General features: G+C 39.0%; 1 protein-coding gene and 2 long non-coding RNA genes across 4 annotated transcripts in view; 1 reads left to right on the top strand and 2 right to left on the bottom strand.

The window, feature by feature from the left end:
• Nucleotides 1–22,486, bottom strand: part of LOC124145842 — a 59,710-nt gene that overhangs the window by 7,059 nt on the left and 30,165 nt on the right. The window contains exons 4-5 of the mRNA XM_046515800.2: nt 6,702–7,369; nt 4,550–4,930 (exon numbers count right to left, since the gene is read on the bottom strand). Coding sequence (XP_046371756.2) covers nt 4,550–4,930; nt 6,702–7,369 — 1,049 coding nt within the window. The remainder of the gene's footprint in view (nt 1–4,549; nt 4,931–6,701; nt 7,370–22,486) is intronic.
• Nucleotides 12,883–16,649, bottom strand: LOC125374607. Of its 2 annotated transcripts, none has more exons than XR_007218687.1 (4): nt 15,733–16,649; nt 13,784–13,840; nt 13,142–13,400; nt 12,883–12,935 (listed from the first exon to the last, which is right to left on the bottom strand). It is a non-coding gene; the product is annotated as an uncharacterized LOC125374607 (long non-coding RNA). The 2 variants fall into 2 exon arrangements; XR_007218688.1 differs by lacking the exon at nt 15,733–16,649 and adding an exon at nt 15,384–15,477.
• On the top strand, nt 16,850–21,098 carry LOC125374608. The gene is made up of 3 exons (XR_007218689.1): nt 16,850–17,221; nt 20,293–20,362; nt 20,515–21,098. It is a non-coding gene; the product is annotated as an uncharacterized LOC125374608 (long non-coding RNA).

Below are 22,486 nucleotides of genomic sequence, written 5' to 3'. Positions count from 1 at the left end.
GAACGGTAGTGGGTCGTGGGATGTCAGTCAATACCTGGTGTGACCACCATTAGCATTGATCACTGCCACACATCTCCTGTACATTGAGTGGATCAAACGATTTGTGAAGGCCCTAGGGATCCTCCTGCACACATCCAGAGCAGCTGTGCGTAGTTCATCGGCAGTTGTATGGACTGGGCGCACATTGTGCAGACGCCCTTGAACCTCATCCCACAAGTGTTCGATCAGGGCTGAGGGATGGCCACGGTTGAACACGGATGTTGTGTTGTTGCAGAAATGTCATGGTAGCTCTGGCAACATGGGGACGAGCGTTGTCCTGCTGGAAAATGTGTTGTTGATGTTGTGTAAAAATGGAGATATACCGCTGAGCAGTGACGCCGTGTCCCCGACCTTGACCAACATTCAGAAAGCACATGGGTCCAAGTCTCGCATTAAGTCCAATCCCTGCCCATATCATGACGCAAGGTCCACCCCATGGATTCCTTTCCACAACGTTTCTGTCAGTGAAACGATCACCTCGATGCCGCCAAATTCTGACTCTTCCGTCTCCATGGGAGACCCAAAAGCGACTTTCATCAGAGAAGATGACACGCCTCCACTCACGATGACGCCAATTGTGATGACCCTGTGCTCACTGAAGTCGTGCTTGTCGATGCCGTGGTTCGAGAACAGGACGACGTGCTGGTCGGCGACATCTGAGGCTGTTGGAACGGAGACTTCGGATCACAGCGTCCCGACTAATGTGTCGATTATGTGTTCCTGTGGTCTGTCGAGCACTTTCACTTGCAGTCCGTTTGACTCCAAATGAGAACGATGAATTGCAAAATAACTGAAATCCAGAAAAGTGTATGAAACATCAATAAGCTACTTGACCATGAATACCCTGTACCCAACAAAATCTGAATTTTGTTTATTTTAATACCCATGACGGATGAAGTTCTTTAAGAAATTATCATGTAATTTTGTATAGAAATGTGTACATGACACGTTGGGGGACAAACCGTGGAAGGAACAGCGCCACACGGTCTGCACGTGCTACACAGTGACCGTGTTCATTCAATGACAAGATGCGCTACTCAGCAGATGTTAAACAGTTGATGTTGAATGTGTATGATTTCTTGAAAGAGAAAGCAGAAAGAGCAAAGACTTTTTATGCAATTAATAAATTCTTGAAACGAGCTTCAAAAGCTCTTGGTACATGTACGTACACAATGTACACATTGTGGAATGTTATAGGTGAAATCGTTTCATTGTCATTTCCGCAAAACTACACATATTGTTTTCCAAAAGAACAAAAACGAACATGGAAAGACAGATTTTATTATAAAACAATAGTTGTAGTCATTCCGTACTTCACATATAATCTTCAACAATTTTGTAAAATCATTGATAATATATTTAAAACAAATGTATGTAAATGAATGTGTACATATACAGGAACACTATAACATTCCACAATGTATACATATAGCACGTATACACAACACCTATAATATTCCCCAATGTGTACATGTAGTACGTATACACGAACACAATAACATTCCCCAATGTATACATGTAGTACGTATACACAAACACATATAACATTCCACCATGTATACATGTAGTACGTATACATGAACACTATAACATTCCCCAACGTATACATGTAGTACGTAATACACGAACACTATAACATTCCACCATGTATACATGTAGTACGTATACATGAACACTATAACATTCCCCAATGTATACATGTAGTACGTATACACGAACACCTATAACATTCCACAATCTATACATATAGTACGTATACACGAACACCTATAACATTCCACAATGTATACACGTAGTACGTATACACGAACACCTATAACATTCCACAATGTTTACATATAGTACGTATACACGAACACCTATAACATTCCCCAATGTATACATGTAGTACGTATACACGAACACCTATAACATTCCACAATGTATACATGAAGTACGTATACACGAGCACCTATAACATTCCACAATGTATACATGTAGTACGTATACACGAACACCTATAACATTCCACAATGTTTACATATAGTACGTATACACGAACACCTATAACATTCCCCAATGTATACATGTAGTACGTATACATGAACACTATAACATTCCACAATGTATACATGTAGTACGTATACACGAACACCTATAACATTCCACAATGTTTACATATAGTACGTATACACGAACACCTATAACATTCCACAATGTATACATGTAGTACGTATACATGAACACTATAACATTCCACAATGTATACATGTAGTACGTATACACGAACACCTATAACATTCCCCAATGTATACATGTAGTACGTATACACGAACACCTATAACATTCCACAATGTATACATATAGTACGTATACACGAACACCTATACACTCGTTGATATATTTGATACCAAAAGACACGAGGGTGAGATTCTGTACATATTTCAATGCATGGCTGCACCATTTCAGATCATTATATTAACGATTATAGTTTCATTTTATGATCAATATGCTTAAATATATGTTTGCCTATTGGAATGTTGAGGTCATTTTTGTCACTCTGAATCATTATTAATAGATCTAAATATGAAATAGATGAGGCAGTTTACTGGTTTCTGTTATTTTTACTCCTAGTAAGATGGTCAACGACCTCACTTCGGTCGGCATGGGAATCACCGCTTTCAGCTTCACCTTGAGCTAGGAATCCCATCGCACCCTCAAGGTTTGACTACATCATACCCTAACCTACCAGGTTCACAATCTCTCACCAGTACAATGTGTGAAGGGAAACTCATTCATACATGCAGCTCCCCGCTGTGATATGTCACGGAAATGGATGAAGGGCTTATCGTCCCATTTGTTCGCGTCCCTGAACCTTCTCTATATCTGTAAACCTAAATGGGGGTACAAAAGCAAACTAAGACATACTTATGCTATTACTATTGGCTTGAACTATTGGCTATTAAGTCTCTTTAGTTATTGTAGATCTTAGTTTCTTGTATACTATACACATCGATAAGCATGACATTTCTTTAAAGCTTGATGTACAAAGTAGTCGTTGAAAAGAGATCGTATTTGACAAACACAAGTACTTATGTGGTGTATACAATTTCATGTATTCTTGAAATGCCTGACAGCGAAAGAAAAAATGAAATTCGTCTGCAACAGCTGGTGATTTATATAATACACACGTTCTGTTCTACCTGGAGATACCGAGGAGATTGCGACGTTGTAGTAAGATACCCTTGGTATCTGCTAGGAATATGTTTTAACTTATGATCAATCTTAAACAAATTAATGTACGTCAGAAGACGGTAGTTCAAGCAATGTTATCTAACAATTGGATAGACCCGTTAAGATCCGGGGTTGAATAGGTATTCATCAACCAATTCTTGCCGAAAAACGCGACTCTGCTTGTGGTAAGAGGCAACTAACGGGATCAGGTGGTCCGGCTCGCTGACTTGGTTGATGCATGTCATCGCATCACAGTTGCGTGGATCGATGCTCATGATGCCAATCACTGGATTGTCTTGTCCAGACTCGATTATATACAGAACGCTGTCATAAAGATGGAATATTGCTGAGTTCGGCCTTAAAACAGAAACACATAACAATGGGATCATGACTGAATCTAGTGTTTTAAATAAAATTATATTTTTGAGAAAATATATCATGTAGGGCCTTAAATCGGTATGCTTTTGAATGACATCTATAATTATATTTATATGTCATACTACCGCTACTCTGAAAAAACCCTCACCATTTTGCTCCTAAATATATGGTTATGTTTCAATTATTACCAAAAGTGTCCATATTTATTGGGACTGAAGGCTTTTCCTCGGTGTTCGATGTCGATGTCATAACGGGTCATAATCAGCCATATCCTCAACGAAATCTGATATTAATTTTAACTTAATGTGTAATTTGTTTCACAATCAATAGCTTCATCTATTTTGCGATGATTTGGAATTAACACAACAATTTATTCTTGCTGAATCTTTAGGAAAGCAGACGATCCTTTAACCAAGTTCGACTGAATATTGATTTCTCTGCTTGTGAAGTAATTTACTTATATAATCACCTAAATCTATAATTCGGAAGTAATGAGTTGAGCTCATCATCACTATATCCAACTTCGAAAACAGATGTGTAATTGCCTACAGCCAAATCGCCGTACTCCATCGTCGTGTCGGTAGATTGTGTCCGACATGTTGGTGGGCAAACGAAATAGTGTATTACCGTAAATATATATTTGCGCAGCCGCTCATCAGAGATCCGTATAACGTGATTGTATATCTCTGATTGACTTCATTAACCGATCAGAATCAAGTATTAACTCATGTCATGGTTAGTTCATTGGTTCACCAATAACGTTTTGATTTCATTTCCAACAAATAGTTCAGAAGCAATTGCGCTTTCATGACATTCACACCCATACCAAAATGAGCCCCGTCCGAGCTCGACACATCCGATGTTAAATTATAAGTGTCAAAAATGGGTATATGATACTTCCCCAAAGCCTCAGACATACGTTTGTTGAAGGCTGCTACGCGACTATTACTTTGTGTTGGCATCTTTGGAGACTTCAGGATACCAAATTTGTGATTGGAAAACCAGATCATCTTTGGCCATGAAGCTTTGTTCTTTCTCATCATGTCAATAACGGGATACATATATTCATTAAACACGCTTTTAAAGTTGAAATGATCGTGGATCCCAATACCAACTAGAACCATTGTTTTCTTTTTATGAAGAAATGAACGAAAATCTTTATGGAATTGTGTCGCCACCAAGGCTCGATTGTATTCCAACATTTTGACAGTCACACTCCCGCCACAGAGAGTTACTTGTCTCTTGAGCCTTTCCCTACATAGTGCATCCGAGAATCCGTACATTCCGTTGCAAAGGATGGCTGAAATAGAATCAGAATAAATATTGTTACTTGGCACACAGGGTTTATACTAATTGTTCATGTTTGGCGTTCGGGGAGACGCAGAAGGCGTTTGGTTTTAAACCGCATTTTCCTCTCATGATACGGCGGGAAACATCAAGAATAGATTTTACATAGCGTGTCCACGTGGGCAATGAAGTCTTTGACATGAATAGCCGACCCTGTTACTACTCGACTTTCCCACTGTCTCTGTACCGCTATCACTTGACCCTTCTGAAACCCTGCATTTACAAACATATAATAAAACTACGACAATTTCTTGTACAAGGACGACCTTCAAATAGAACACTATTTACTTAGAAAGGATGACTTGACATGTTTGTGTTTTATAAGAAAACAAGGAAATACCGAAATGGAAATACGGAGAGATTTGCATGTAGGAGTATGTTCCGTCAGTTATTGAGGTTGGTATAAAGCTATTTCAGCAAAATTCGCTGACGACATCTCCTTCTGGGCCTCTTCTACATAAAACACCCGTCATGCCAAATTCAACACTCTAACTACAACTTATAAATGATCCAATCACATACCAAAAAGAAGCAATATGTTAAGAAGTAATTTCGACCAACACGTAACTTTGGCACCACACAGTTCTAACTTGGTCAATTCCTGTCAACATGGCATAAATCTAATGAGAGACATCAGCGCACCGACTGGGGTGCGGACAAACAAACACTGCTAAACACATACAAAACCCGTATACAGACCAAACTGGACTACGCCGCTCCAGTCCGCCACACCCTATCTGCTAAAAACTCCAATAAACTAATGTCAATCCAATACAAAGCCCTTGAAATAGCACTGTGTACAAGAACTAGTGCCTCCCTTAATAACATTCTCCTACAATCAGCGATAAATAACATCAATCCCCCTCAGGCGAGACCAGATAAGCCTCAACTACCAAACTCAAATCAAAACCCAACATATAAACTAATCAAACAAATATACCAAAACACAAGACCTGCAACACTCAAGAAGTTCAAAAACAACAGTTCAAGACACGTCCCCAACCTGACCCATTTACACAAATTAATTCACACACACTAGATAATATTAAACATGCACCACTCCCAAATGCATACATAAATGACACGTCACTACACACCTTATTCCAATTGCACCTCAAAATAAGCAACACAGAAAATAATTCTCACTTAATTACATCAATCAAAACTGGCCAAACCACACCCACATGATATATCTCCAAATTCTCCCCCGCCTGACCCCGACTGCCAAAGCATTGTTTCTGAAGCGGTTGTAAAGCCTATACATTATCAGCAGTAGCAGCATTATTAAGCCTTGACAACGGTATAACGATCTATACCGAAACGTCGCCTTTACAGTGAAAATAAAGAAATTGTTATCCATAAATTGTGTCTACTTTGCCATCCGTCAACTTCTAAGAAATGCATAATATTATGAAACAATTTAAAATAATTATGCTTCAGCTTGTTGAACAATAATGATTGTGGCTGCCATGGATATTGCTATGTGTTTTTTTGGTTACATACTAAGAGCCATATGTAGCTGAAAATATATCTAGTATATATATATCTCCATACAAAACCGCCGTGATATTGCTGGAAAATTGCTAAAAGCGGCGTAAAATCAAACTCACTCACACCATACAAAACTCCCAGCATCCCACCACACCCAGCCCAAAAAGAATGTCAAGTCCCCCGTCCCTCGCCACTTGCAACATATATTTTCAGTATGGTAAGTATATACATACCTTTTGGTTTACCAGCAATGAAGGCACCATTAATATCATAGTTGGTCATCAACAACAGCAGCGCCGTGTACACGTGGCGCACAAAAGAATTTCCTACAAAGGCTATTGTCAGCCCCTTCAGTAGAACACATGCCTGCTGAGCTGTGAAGTTCTTCACCTGACATCGGGAGTCTTCGGGCTCCCACGTAGAGTACTCTGCATGAATCTCAGTACGAAGATCGTAACAGTTCGGACATTTACAGTCATCCGGGGTCTTGTTGATGCACGTATCACCATAGCAACATGGCGTAGGACCTGCCGGGTTACACAGCGCACGTATGTAGTAAACGTTTTCATATGCCACGTTCCCACATTTTCCGTCGCTTCTCTGCATTGGCTTTGGGGTACGATGTCGGGCTGACTTGAGAAATGAGCCTATGTCTACTTTCTCTTGTGCAGTCAGAATGCGAGGCCTCCATCTTCCTCTCATCATCCCTGTCTTCACATCCGGGCACCGAGGACTCTCAGCTGACACACTTAGGTCCACACCAGGGTACTTTGCTGGGGCAATGAAGTCATTTGTGTCCATTCGAGTCCAGTAGTTTGAAGCAGCATACTCCATTACAGTCCAAATCATGAGGACTAGGACTATAACTGTGATATGCCCTTTGTAGGTTCCCGTCATTCTGCTGAAAAAGAAGCCAATTTACTACAGAAAGGACGACTTGCTACAGGTTAACTGCGGACTTGATATTTTTAAGTAACTGTATGTTTGTTTATATTTTTCTTGTCGCATTATTCATAGCGACTGTTGTAAAAAGGGCCAGACAAACCAGGAGTTTATAGTATGATGTTGATAATGCAAACACTTATTTGTACAAATTGTTTGAGTGGCGGGTGCTACCCGTATTGATTGACATAGTTACCCTTTTCGCGAACACATGGTGTCATTTATGGTGTATCCTTTATATGTGTTCCATTCGTATAAGTTTAACCGCTACATTGTTTGAGTAGATCATTGCAAGTGTATTTGGTCTGTTGAGGCCGCTGGTATATTAGTGACAGCCAGTTGGACGTGATAGGCGTCAAGATGGACACAGTAATGGAAAGGAATAAAGTTTGCGACTTCAGAGATTAGTACTAGAAGAGTGAAATGTGGACCTAGACCACCTGAAAAACAAGGTGCCCTATGTATATTCATTGGTCTAGTGTTATGCTAATATACATGCTTGATGTCACAATGAGGACGGAGTCATTAAATTATGCACGAATGTTAAGAATGTGAAGAATGGGACCTTTGATAAAATGCCTCAGCCTAGGATGTCTATAGGAATGCCATTGAAGCTATTTGGAATGTATTCGGGGTATATTCTGTTAGATACATACTTTAATGATCATCATCACTAACTAGTCCTTAAAGTAGAAGTAAGAATATGTAGATGCAGATGACGTAGAGAAATTTGTGCGTTCCAAAGTTTATTACAGGAGCAGAGTCAATACATAATTAGTAGATAACTTTACAGTGATTGGAATACATACATATGTATATATATGAAATGGAATACCTACATTACTACAGATATTAATTGTTATAAATAATTACATCAGTCTAAGCAAATAAATTGGAACATGGCTATATAGATAACATACTAAAACATATATACTGAACCGCAAAAGAAACGTCACCATGGATAGATATAGGAGAAACCTTAGTTTTCCAAACACTTGAAACATACTTTGAGACATATTAAAAAGATGAAACTTGGCAAAACTGATCATCAAGTTTTAAATTAATGTGTCAAATGTTCTTGAAGTGAAACACAACACTCGCAGTATCTCGTGTGTCCGCCATGTGCATTGATGACTGCCGTGCAACGTCGATACATGGAAATGATGAGGCGGTTGATGAAGGCCATTGGCACTTGAGACACATTCTGAGGAATGCCTGACGCAGTTCAGCTGCAGTTGTCGGCCTTGGTCGGACGTCATTCAGCTGTCTTTGAATCTCGTCCCACAGGTGCTCAATGGGATATAAATCGGGACTGAGGGCAGGCCACTGCATGGTCCTGATGCCATTCTGCTGGAGGAAGTCTCTTGCTGCTCTCGCAGTGTGGGCACGGTCGTTATCATGCTGAAACTCGTGGTTGCGGCGACGTGCCAAATGAGGTATGGCATGTGGTCTCCAGACTTGATCAATTTACCGAGCTGCTGTGACACCATTGCTTCTCCCTCGAACGATGTTCTGGAAGAACACAGGGCCGACCCTCTGTGCAAAGACCACACCATGATGCTCGGACCACCCCACGAGTCTCTCTCAACAACACAAGCATTTGAATAAAGTTTCCCACGACGTCGCCAGACTCTCTCACTCTGCCATCTGCTGTTGAGATTCAGTAACGGTTCTCGTCTGAGAAGAGGACTCTTCTCCACTGCTGGTGGCGCCAATGATGGTGCGGTGTTGCCCACTGAAGACGGTGTCCGCACTGTGTCGCTGGTGTGTCCCGATGGTCTGTCGTGCAGTTTCCGCAGCAGTAACAAAGCGATCTTGAAGATGCTGTCGCACAATCTGACGATCCTGACGTCGGTTGGTGGCCCTTGATCTTCCACTAATTGGGCGGTCATCTGTAGTGTTGGCGGTCTGGTACCGTTTTTGGCGCCTGTATATGGTCCTTACGTGGACTTGAAATGCATTGGCTACTTGCTGGGCGGTTTGTCTAGCTTGCAATCGTCCAAGGGCTTGGTGTCGCTGATTTCTTGTCAATCTTGGCATGTGGTAGCAATTCAATAACGAATGAATGTTATCCGGTCTGGGTGGATTTTTATGGGGCAAGAAATTGGAGAACGCATGTACATTTCAATTTGCACGGAACCCATGTGCATCGGGTTACCATGGCCGTTGCCGTGATGCGTTTGGGCGATGGGTTTTATTGTCATCTGCTTTGTTTTTTTATGATCAAATTTCATTTTTCCCGGACAGGGTAATGTTAAATTTTAGAAACTTTGACAAAAATTACCCAGATATTCAAATGACAACTTTTCATGCAATGTTACTTGGGGTGACGTTTCTGTTGCGGTTCAGTATATAAACGAAATACAAGTATTGCCAACGTCAGCGGAATGTATGTTATACTAATGATACCTTATTTAGGAATGACTACGGTATTGACGTTACTGAATACCGTGCTTCCCTAACTACAGGTCATTCAATGGCATTAAGCATACAACTTACAATAGGAGTGCTTTATGCAAGCCTTTTAACAATAATATACATATACTCTCCGATTATTAATAAGACTTAAATATTATTGCTGACGTTGAACAAGCAAATTCAAGTATCAAATGTTCACAGTATCAATACAAATAAAAAACATAAAATATACATAGAGATTAAAATGTAATTTAGGTGACAACACATGAAAAGGGCTTACCATAAAGTTAAGAAAGATTAATGTAGACACAGATGACGTAGATCAACTTGTGCGTTCCAAAGTTTATTACAGGAACAGAGTGATTTGCATAGCTCTGTCCGGATCTTATATAACCCTTATATAAAACTGGTCAGAAAACAACGCGGGCGGGTGGCTGATATACACATACTTAAGGGTGAAAGTGGTTCTGCACCCTTAAATATTGGAGATTATGGGGGGTAACTATATTTCAGATTTAGCCAACCCCTACCATTCTGAAAGATTTGACGAGGACATAACCAGTAAGGTACATGTACATATATTTAAGGAGGGGCCTGGCATGGAAAGAGAAAAAGGATTTACGTCGCAGAAGAGAGTGTGTAAAATCCCTCGGCAGGTATAAATCGACAGGTCTGCATAAGATTACAAAGGAACATAATATTTATGCAGGCAAATATCTTACATCTTTCTTATGCATACATTTTAATCATATGATAAAACATTTATATGCACCCTATGACCATACACTAGACATTGTTATACCAATAAATAAGGAGAGAATGAGAGATCTGATCCTCGAAATGATAGAGTTGGTAATTTAACATCATGTCTGGGCAAGCTCTTTGAAAAATTACCCCTTAAACGTAAATAAGTCAATTTGTGTAGGCTTACCCAGACATTATCCAGGCTTTCCTGATATGCTACAGGTTTTATTTAAAAAAACACGGAGCTATCATGTCAATTTGTTTTTTTAGTCATATTATTTACTTTGATAGAAGGCATTCAATATTAAATGTAAAGGTACACTGCAATCTATGATCCTTTCTGAGATCATTAATAATCATTCGATAGAATATAGCACGATGTTTTATTTTACAAACAACATGAAAAAGTATTAGATATAGTACACGGAATCTACTACATCATTGTTATGCAAATAGTTATGTTTTTATTTCCTACCAAGGTAAACAATCAGACAGAATTACTCTACAACTAAGTGTTGGGCAATTCAGAGTTAGTGACACAAGACATTACAGATATTATGCTATTGCTGTTCGCGGATGATGTTGCTCTGGTGTCCTACTCTATGTGGTAGGCTTGCAGATACAGCTTAATGTATTGCGGTCCTTCTGTTTAAGAGGGGTTCACAAGTAAACCTTGAGAAAACCAATGGTATTATTTTTAGAATCAAGGAATTGTATCGAAGCAGGAAAATTGGATTTCTGGTGATAAACATTTATAAGTTGCTAGTTACTATAAATAATAATGATTCATAATGTCGCCATGACTAAATTTGTCCGTGGCTTGTAAGACCATCGCTAGTAAGCGATTTGTATGCATTGGTAAATATGCGTCAAATGAGGCAGTACTTAACTCGTCGCTGTAGCATATATGTACATAGCCAGCTGCGTGTTCTTAAATATTGGATAAAATTATTAAAGATGGAAGTTTACAGGTACCCATTTCAATGTTTCAAAATTCTACAGCAATTAGACGATGAAGGGGAAACGAACTGGGTGTCTGGTGTAAGAAGTGTATTACTTAATTCTGGATTTTCCTTTGTATGGATCTCACAAAACACCGGTAATGAAAAAAACCTATTTTTTAAATACAGTTCAACAAAGATTATCAGATATATCAATTGTAAACAAAACTGGCACCAGCAAGCCTCTTCACATTTTCTCAAGCGTTATGCTAGTATCAAATCATTGTTACAACCAGAAAAAAATATTTAACTGTTTCACAAGATAAATCTCTATTGAGAGTTCTTTGTAAATTAAGAATATTTCTCCATAACTTCCATGTCAATAGATGTCAAGGCAGGGCGGGACAACTTAGGAATGGCCAGGAGTCCGAACTTGACCACACAGAAGGAAGCGAGCTACAAAAACATGTTTTATATCATTGGAAAGCTCTCGAGGAGTCGAATCCAAATAATGTGTGTCCCAGTGTGTTCACATGTTCATAAGCTCAAAAATTGGCTCAGAAAATGCATTACTGCAGAAATTTCTGGCCGAATTTTTTTTTTCTGCAGAAATTTCTGGCAGTATTTTTTTTTTCTACAGAAATTTCTGGCCGAATTTTTTTTTTTCTACAGAAATTTCTGGCCGAATTTTTTTCTGCAGTAATATTTAGCAGAATTATTTTAATTCAGGAGAAATAAGATTCAATCATTGGATAGTTTGAATTGAATTCAGCAATTGAAGATATTTATCTTGGAATTATATTTACCAAATTTATCAAGAAAAGTTGACGTCACTCGAATTAAACAATGGAACAACATGTTGGCCTCATACCTTTGTATACTAGTTAGATGCAAATCATTGAACCTTGAGCTTACCCTATAATTATCTAAATTATTATGAGAATGTCAGTGACCATCTTCAATGGCCTTTTGACGACTTTGAAGTGTACAACATTAAAGGTGAATGTGATTCTCAAAAAATAAATTTCATAATTATTCCATCGGGCCAACCAAATATATAATCCCCAGTTGGAATTCAAAGAAACAACCTACATGTGATATACGGTACTCTGAAAGTAGGTTAACTTCAGACATGGAAAAAAATAGAACACAACCAAGATTTTACAATAAAACTGCATATATTGTTTCATAAATTTCATTGTGCACATCTCATCTTATATATGTATATATATATACAATTCTAAATACACAGCTTTACTAAGAAACAAAAACATACAAAGTACAAAACTCCTGCAATGCAATCCTCGGCAATATCTCAGCCACATAGCTTAGACAAAAAATATGTTCATTTCAGCAAAACTTGCTGCTCCTTCTTTATTGTTCTGATACTGACGCTTGTCTTCGGTGCTTTGTCAGAGTGATCTGAAAGTAAAGAAAAAAAATGTAAAGAATATGAGAACATAATTAAAATCACAGTGCATCTATACAATAAAAGCAAAAATAGTAACCTCATGAAGTTGGGTTGTTTCTCTGCCCCCATTACACATACTCTAAGTAACGCTGACTAACCCTAATATTACACATCACAATACATATTTCAAAAGAAATGCAATATTTATTGAAATTACCTTTGATTGTTTTTGCAGTTTTTCATTGTTCTTCTCTATTGCCTCTTGAACTTTAGTTGGGAAGGTTGTCGCTTCCCTTGGGGCAGGCATGAAGGGCTTGAAGTCTGATAGCTTGGTGGTGGGTGTCCGGATGTCCCCAATCTTGAAGGAGGGCATCGCGGGTTGTTGCAGGCTTCTGTCTAAGTTCCCTTGCACTAAACACTTAACAGTTGACCCAAATCTTCATGCGTGTGCCCCACCATGAGAAAGAAAGTTTCACCTGAAAATAGTATTTACATCAGTATTATCACTATGAAAACAAATCAAATTGTACAAAACTTGTTTATTTTTACAGAATATTGATTTGAATATTGAGAGAAAAATCAATCTTGTGCATTTAAATAGTTTCAACATTGTGTGCAGATTCTTTTATACTTAGGATGAGCAACTGGACATGAAATACTTGCTTCAAAACAATTCTAATGTGGTTTAAAACAATTTACATAAATTATAAAAATATTAACCACATGTGACTTCAGCATTTACTTTGAATTGTATAGTATAGCCTCAAGGAATAAATATGCTATACATGATATTGTATGTGGAGTCATATACCAATAATTTCATTGATAACTATCTTCATGATAGCACTAAAAGTGATACCTTGGATTGCAGCGTCCACTTTTGACTGGCCGACAAAGTCTTGCAGCTTGACTGGTCCTGGAAATGTCAAATAAATATTTGAACAATACATAAATTGCAACTTTAATGTAATTGGATAGTCATACAAATATAACAATTGCCAATTTCCATTCTCAAAAATCCACAATTCCTCCAAAATTAGACAAGCCTACCAGACAAACATTGAATTTATTCAACAGGCCCGTACCAAGCATTTAGCTAAGACAAAGATAAATTTCTATCCTTCTAAACGTGTGTTACAAATATAATGTACAAACAAATGTCTTGACATACATGGCACGATCCCATTACAAAACAAATCCCATTACATCCTTTACTAATAATATTGGACAAACTACAATAACGTAACCCATATATGTGCACTGTGGATACTAAGCTCCACTGGTTTCTAAATAAACATCTACATAACTCCCTACCAATAGGATATGTAGACAGTAATATATGTTTTGGTTTGGTTTGTTGTTTACTGCCGCATTCAGCAATATTCCACCTATATGACAGCGGTCTGTAATTAATCGAATCTGGACCAGACATTTCAGAGATTCATATCATGAGCATCAATGCAGGTCAGCGAGCCTGACCACGCAATAGTGTTAGTCGCCTCTTAAGACAAGCATAGAATTCACTGGAAACTGGAAAGGAAATATCACAAAAAGACATGTTGTGCTTGGATACCAATTACACAATAATGACCCATTAAATCGGGATAAGTGCGCACTTTTTCAGATCCAATTAGCGCTGTTGAGGCTCGAACGCGCTTCCCCGACTCACCGGCTCTGCTAATTAATGCGTTAATTAGCCGACGCTCTACCACTGGACCACAGGCCTATCACAAGTAATCAGTGCTCGTTTAACAGGTCATTAGAATCACCATTGACATGCATGTGTAATTGAGTAAACAATGAATTGCGCATGCGTGTGACGTCACGGCCCGCTCTCCCATTCATCTTTTCTTGAAACCACACCCGCAATTGTTTATGTCAACAACCAATGGGATTAACTGAATTAACGCTTGAAAAAGTAAGAATTTATGGCTAACCCTTGCCCAAAGCCAGCTAACCCTAATGACCGAAAAACGGGTGTTGGATCGTAAAGACGTGTAAGTTTCCCTAAGACCTAGAACGGGTGTTTGATCGTAAAGATGTGTAAGTTTCCCTTAGACCGAGAACGGGTGTTTGATTGTAAAGATGTGTAAGTTTCCCTAAGACCGAAAACGGGTGTTGGATCGTGAAGCGAGAGTCACCAGAGCGTGAGGCACGGTAACGGTATAACGAGACAGCGTGGCACTATAGCGCGGTAATTGAGCGGATGGTAGAGCTCGGGCTGCGCCCGGTAAACTGCATTGTTGCCCAGAAATTCGAGAAGAAAATTCGCGAAATTCGATATCGACATGTCCTCTCAAAACGAAGAAAGGGTTCTATCACTAGGTCCACGCGAGAGTATGTCTCGTAAACTTGCCTAGCCCTACGCCTACTGTTAGCACCACCGAGTAGACCGAGCCACCCACCAACTCGCACCCTAATTAAGTCATGGCCCTGTGGGCAACGAGGGCAACACTTACCTGGTATACTACGTACGTAACACCAATATAATGCCACGCGAAACCATATATATATAAAGGCTACACAATCCGCGTATGTTCGCAGAACCCTGGCTCTTCCTTTCCTAGATCATGTTGACATTTTGATAAAAAAAAAAAACATGCACCGTGCTTTGATTCCGAAACGAAATTTTAATTGGCAACACAGTCGGTGGTGGTAAAAAAACCCAGCGCAACGAAGCCGATGGAGTACCTCACCCCTACATTCGCCGTACCAGTTTATTTTCGCGTTCGTAGCTCAACTCTACCTAATAGTGCCGATGCAATAAATGAACTATAGTTAACGACATTGCACATAAGCATTACTTACCAATTTCAGTGTTTTTCCTTTTGGGCAGATTTCTTGAAGAAAGATGTCTGCCTTGACTGTTGATGACGTTGGTAAGATCTGTAATAGGGTAGCAACATGTTCAGTGAATATGTTCATAAAGAAACCATGATCCAAACAGAAGGCAAAGGTTCTTCAAGATATATACAGTGTTTGGTGTACAAAAATAGAATAAAATGCCTTACCCATGTCAACGTTGTTGAAGCAGAGCTGGTGAAACCTCCTCAAGGTATCCAGAGCTTCTCACTGCGACCAGAACTTGGGTTTTCGATGTGATTTACCGACTTGTTGAATTGTTATCGTTTGATCGTCTGACAGAACGTTCTCGACGATTTAACGATATTTAACGATACCTGATTAGGGTTAAATCTATATATACCATTTTTATGGTCGGGCGTCCACGGCTGATTGGTATATCAAATCAAACACAAGGGTGTATATCATGCCCCTGAGTGTTTACGCCTCACTGGGTGGTCACGTAATAAGGTGTGGCACCAGCATCTCGGGTTACAATTTGATATTAATTCAAGTACTCCACTGATACTGTACATAGGTAGTTAACTTAATTACATTCAGTTTTGTCCGACAAGGAGCGAGTTTACTTTTTTTTAGACACAGACTTTGTAACAGGCTCTTCCCCTGGAAACACATATATTGTAAATAAATATTTTGCCGTTTCCATCAACTTTATCACGTGATGTTCTATAACTGTTGCCTTGTACACTATCCATAGTGTAAGTCAGCTGGCTCGAGGAATTTTCATATAGTATTATCATTAAACAACATACCCTATGCAACAGTTATGTTGCTACCCAGACAAAACTATTTTTATATTCTATGTTAAATGTAAACGATCAGTTTTTATTATAAATACAAAACCACCTTTTAAGCGGTAATACCTATCAAGCATTAAACAACATATATGAACAACCATGTGATTATAAAGTCTCACGTTGGTTCCTCCGTGCAACTTCATGCCTGACTTACATTCATATTGTTCTTTCACCACACTTACGCTACTCCAAATTTAGAAAGAAGCTGTGTACACAGTGTTCTTGCGAGTTACAATAACGCGTCCGGTTTGGCGGCAACATCAAAGAGTGGACATATGGTTGCTCCTTCAGGTAGCTATAATTACCCTCTCTATAATGCAATATCGTATTATCCATTTGTAATGAATGATAGTAACACTAAATCGGATTGGATTCAGTTAAATCTACATTTCTCAAGGTCTCTAACATCGAGATTTGAAATATCTTTCATGTAAATACCTTCTTTGTCATGTGACTTGTATATATTCGTGTATATTCAGAATCGTACCTACGCACAATGTCTTTGAACAATGGCACAAGCAACGTGGTCTCTTTCTGTAAAACATAGCACTCTTTATTTCAGCCACAGCAAAGATCCCGAACCACGTGCAGTCAGCAGAGTTACAGCGTCTGGTTACCGTCTTGCAGTTACGATACAGGTAAGACGTCAAAATATTTGTTGTTTTATTTCTGGAAACGCCGATCCTAGAACGTGGAATTTTGGTAACACGGTTATTTCATATAACAACAACCAAATAACAACCTGTACTCCAAACAGTGAATGTGTGGCTCTGCTGCCATGCGAAACGCGATTTGTAAGAGTCTAATTTTAGTGTATTTATTTCTACCACTTTTGATAAAAAAATACGCAAACAATCTAATCTGAAAAGGAGATATCTCCATCCCCTATGGTGTTATTGCGACTTGTATACTGTCTACATGTACATTAGGCAACTTATTGTAGCTGTATGGCGACACTTGTAGTGTAGCTATGTGACCATGAATTTGCCTGTGGTGATCAGTGAAAGTGAAAACACGGAAAATTACAAAATACCAATCCATGCAGTATTTTGATGATTTACATGCCAGTTTTCTATTATTTATAACGTTAGAAATATTTAGATAAAAATAACTTTATAGACCCTATGTATATTAATATAACAAATTGTTGTATTAATGTTTTCCTAAAATAAACATATATATCATCTTTTCTTATTGCCCCATCAAAGCTGGTGCTGAGACAATATAGAATACCCAAACGACGCATATTGTACGTGCCGTGCCGCCAGACTTCCTGCCAACTTGGCAATTAAATATCCTCGGGTATTGTCACTTCATACGGTGATACATTGTCTCGCGCACGTGGTCGGTGGGTTTTGTCTATCAGCGCCACGATCACGTGATCGTTTTGTTAATTACTCTGTGTTACGGTCTCGCCGATCCTAAACTTTCAAAGCCTTCAATAAAATTTATGAGATCATTATCTTATCTTTATTCCGACTGAATCCACCTTTATTTCAGACGCCCCCTCACACACACACTCCCAATGCAAATTCACTGAGGCTTGACCGTTACCAATTAACAGCTGTCAATTAAACAGTTCGCATCTAAGTAGTATGTTATCGAATATATTGAAAACCTTTAGCGTGCTACTTTAGGGGGGGGGGGGGGGGGGAATTTAAAGTGTAAACAAACAAAAAATAACCATAAAATGGCATAATCAATATCAAAACTCAAATAGCCAAATCAAAAAAGTGCTCAGAAAACCACTAGCCAAAACCTAAAATCCTACACCTCTCTAAAAAAATTGACAGATTTATTACAAAACTCCAAATAGGACACACGAACCTAAATAACCACCTAAAAAACCTTAAAAGACACATCACAGGCAACTGCCCCCACTGCAAACAACCCGAAACCACAGAACACGCACTCATCCACTGCACCCACTACCAAACACACAGAACCACACTACAAACCACCCTCAATCTAAATAAGGTTCCTACTCTAGATGAAATACTAAACCCTCAAAATATACCAGAAAACTTCAAGGCCCTAGGCGTATTCCTAATCAAAACAGACCTAATTAAGCGCATCTAAAAACTAATTATTCTACCAATCCAAAATCCAATAAACATACAAACATCCACCTCACCCGGCTCCCTTAGTTCCCTCCTCCACCCACCTCGGCATTTATTCCAAATTTAAAAATTCCAAAACTTCAATATAAGCAACCCCTAAAACCCCCCTCTTGGGTTGCACACATCACTTTCACCCTTTTCGGAATACAATAAATGGTCCGGCCAGGCCCGTGTGCGAAATACGCTACAGTCGGAAAGCGCACGTTAAATCTCCTATATCAGTCAGTCAGACCCCAGTGTTTCATATCATTTTCCCACCAAACTAAAAAAGAATAACCCCCAACTGGATATGTTTCGTTTCGTTTGTCGATTCATATTTTGGAAATTCAAGGGGAACCACTCCGGCTTATGCAGCACACACATTTGGGAAGGTTGCTTCAATAATAATAGACCGCCTCCGTGGTCTTGTGGTAGAGCGTCCGCCCGGAGAGCGGAAGGTCCAGGGTTCGATCCCGGGCCGCGTCATACAAAAAGACGTTAAAAGATTGTACTTGTTGTTACCCTGTCTGGCGCTCGGCATTAAGGGGCTGAAACAAGGACTGGTCGGCTCGGAGTCAGTATACTGTGTCTGAGTGGGGTATTCATGTTAAACTGCGGCATGGTATCTCAGTGAGCTAGCACTATAAATCGGCATCAGTCCGGACTAGTACAAGCAGCCACACACACAAATACACGTGCACGCACGTCGCTATATAAGTGCAATAATCTTGGACGCGACGTTAAACCCAATTTCACCTCACCTCAATAATAATAATACTTCTTACCATGGTTTCACAGTCGTTCGGGACTTTTTTAAGATCTGACATCAGATTATGCTGTCCGAAAATTTATCTATTTTTTTTTAGTGGAGACAGGCCTATCGGAAATTCGAACTTGAACAGCAACGCCAAAACCACATTCCGCCGCAGTGACCAGCTGCTGATGACATAGACTAGGCTAGCTTTACGCTAAGTCTTGTACCAGGCTGGCCCCTCTGGGTAGTAGGTCTGGTCTCTCCTTTGTCCTTGGACCCCCTTTCCGATCATAAGGGTTGAGTACCCCTTGCCAATGAAACACGTGTTTACCATCCTTTTACCTTAGAGCACCCATTTACGACACATGGGGTTAGTTTTGAGTTCGGTTATGGTTTAGAAGTCTCTTGATATAAACATATCTATTTCCATAAAGTGGAGGGATTGGCAAACAAGCAAATTTTGCTTATCTGAATGCCTCTCCCAAACATGATACATAAGTCTCTTTTAACCAATTAATCCAATGTAATTTTCGCAGTATACTCATCCTTATATAATTTCAGCTTCATGACAGTGTGAACATTGAGTGCCCCCTACACAAGTATGCAGTCACTGACAACTTATGGAGTGACCTATACAAAACGGAAGATGCAGACGACTAGCACAAGCACGCACGCACACACACACACTCACACGCACGCACGCACATGCTATATAAGTGCAATTATCTTGGACGCGACATTCAACCCAATTTCAACTCACCTCACTTATCTTACTTTGTTCATGTGCCTAAAGTTTGTGGAATGTGTTAATTACTGAAATGAAAAGCATTTTAATGTTTTTTTCATATCTTTTCAGAATATGTGCACATAGCTTTCAATGACCAGACGAAAAAAAGAATTCATTTCAAATATGTTGAGAAGAAAACGTAAGTAAAGCACACTATTTACATTCATAATACATTTTATTCCGCAGACTCTATTGTAAAGTTAAACTCTAGCTGCGTATAGGCTGCCATTATCCATTATATTAGACAATATGGATCCACTCATCTATACATCTATTTTCTTTTGTGAAAAGGACCCATCTCTGAAAAAATCACCTCACCCAAGAAAATACGACTCATTCATGAGAATGAAAAGTGCAAAGTCTCCCAAGAAATTGTCTTGTAATATAGCATGTGAATAAATATTTTTTTGAAATATCTCACGAAATTAGTTTTATTTTATTGCTTGTAATCATGTGAACTAAAAATGTTTGTTTTGAGGAAAAAGGTCATTTGAAGCAACTCCAGGTTAAACTATCCAATGATTGAATCTTATTTCTCCTGAATTAAAATAATTCTGCTAAATATTACTGCAGAAAAAAATTCGGCCAGAAATTTCTGTAGAAAAAAAAAAATTCGGCCAGAAATTTCTGTAGAAAAAAAAAATACTGCCAGAAATTTCTGCAGAAAAAAAAAATTCGGCCAGAAATTTCTGCAGTAATGCATTTTCTGAGCCAATTTTTGAGCTTATGAACATGTGAACACACTGGGACACACATTATTTGGATTCGTCTCCTCGAGAGCTTTCCAGTGATATAAAACATGTTTTTGTAGCTCGCTTCCTTCTGTGTGGTCAAGTTCGGACTCCTGGCCATTCCTAAGTTGTCCCGCCCTGCCTTTGTCGTAGAAACAAGAAAATTGTATACGTACTAATTGTACCAAACCGGAGATTGGTGACGAGTTTCAGGTTTGTGAAAAATGTAAAACGTTGAGAACAAAGTTTATATCTAATTTAGATGTTACACATAAAGACGATAAATTAATGATTAATTACCCGAATTCCAACAATGAAGATGTTATCAAATCTTTAGCAATTATGTATTTAAAACATGTATTTAGACTAAGGTGAATATACATTATGCTATGTTCAAGATCCCCTTGATTTCCATGTACCCGTTAGTCCGACATGGCTGGTTGCATATGATTATGTCGGATTAACGAGTATGTCGGATAAACGGAATTAAGAAGTACCAACGTTCGTCGGTCATAGTTTGCGAAAGGTTCATCTAACGTTACCTGTAATGGGATGTCCTCGGCGATAGCGAGAACTTGTATCTGATTTTAATGAGATTGAGGTAATCTAAGTAAGTGATTAATTCTGTTTCTTTATTTAAAGCATTAATTGTTTATTGTTAAGCAAAGTTTATCTCTGCAGCCGTTGTGATATCCAACTATCAGCCGACTCGGGAGTCGGGAAACTTAGGTAATAACAACGTCGACATAACCGACACCCTGAAATACTGGACCCGTGAAGATTCCGGGGTAGAATAGGTCTTCAGCAACCTATGCTTGCCGTAAAAGGTGACTATGCTTGTCGTAAAAGGCGACTAACGGGATCGGGTTGTCAGGCTCGCTGACTTGGTTGATGCATAGCATCGGATCCCAATTGCGTGGATCGATGCTCATGATATTAATCACTGGATTGTCTTGTCCAGACTCGATTATTTACAGACCGCCGTCATATAGCTGGAATATTGCTGAGTGCGGCGTTTAACAACCAACCAACCAACCAACCAACCCTGAAATACTGTGCTATTAATGTTGGTGGCCTGTTACCAAAATTAAATTACCCAAAATTTGTTCAAATGATCCATAGTTACCATTTTAATGGTGTTTGTGAGACAAAACTTGACAAATATGACTTACTAGACTACAGCTAAATCTGGTGGACTTGCGTTTATTATTAGTGATCTAATAAGAAAACATACACATGTATTACCTGCCACCTGCGAATATGTATTTTGGTGTAGTGTATCAAAAGAACTTATGAAAACTGACAGTGTCTTGGCTCTGTCTACCTACCATCCGAGAACTCATCATTCGCACACGAGGATATGTGGGCTGAATTGACAAGAGAAGTTGTCTATCAACGATCATGTTCTGAACTGATAACTTTAACAGGTGACTTTAATGCTCGAACAGCCGAACTTGTTGACTATGTTGAAGTTGATGACTTCCTCGGCGAATATTTTGGTCTTGATGGTGTATATGAGAGAGATCTTAGTG

This window comes from Haliotis rufescens, unplaced genomic scaffold, assembly GCF_023055435.1.
Source record: "Haliotis rufescens isolate VD_foot unplaced genomic scaffold, xgHalRufe1.0.p SCAF_6, whole genome shotgun sequence".
Classification (NCBI taxonomy): Eukaryota; Metazoa; Mollusca; class Gastropoda; order Lepetellida; family Haliotidae; genus Haliotis; species Haliotis rufescens.
This window is presented reverse-complemented; position numbering and strand designations above follow the sequence as displayed.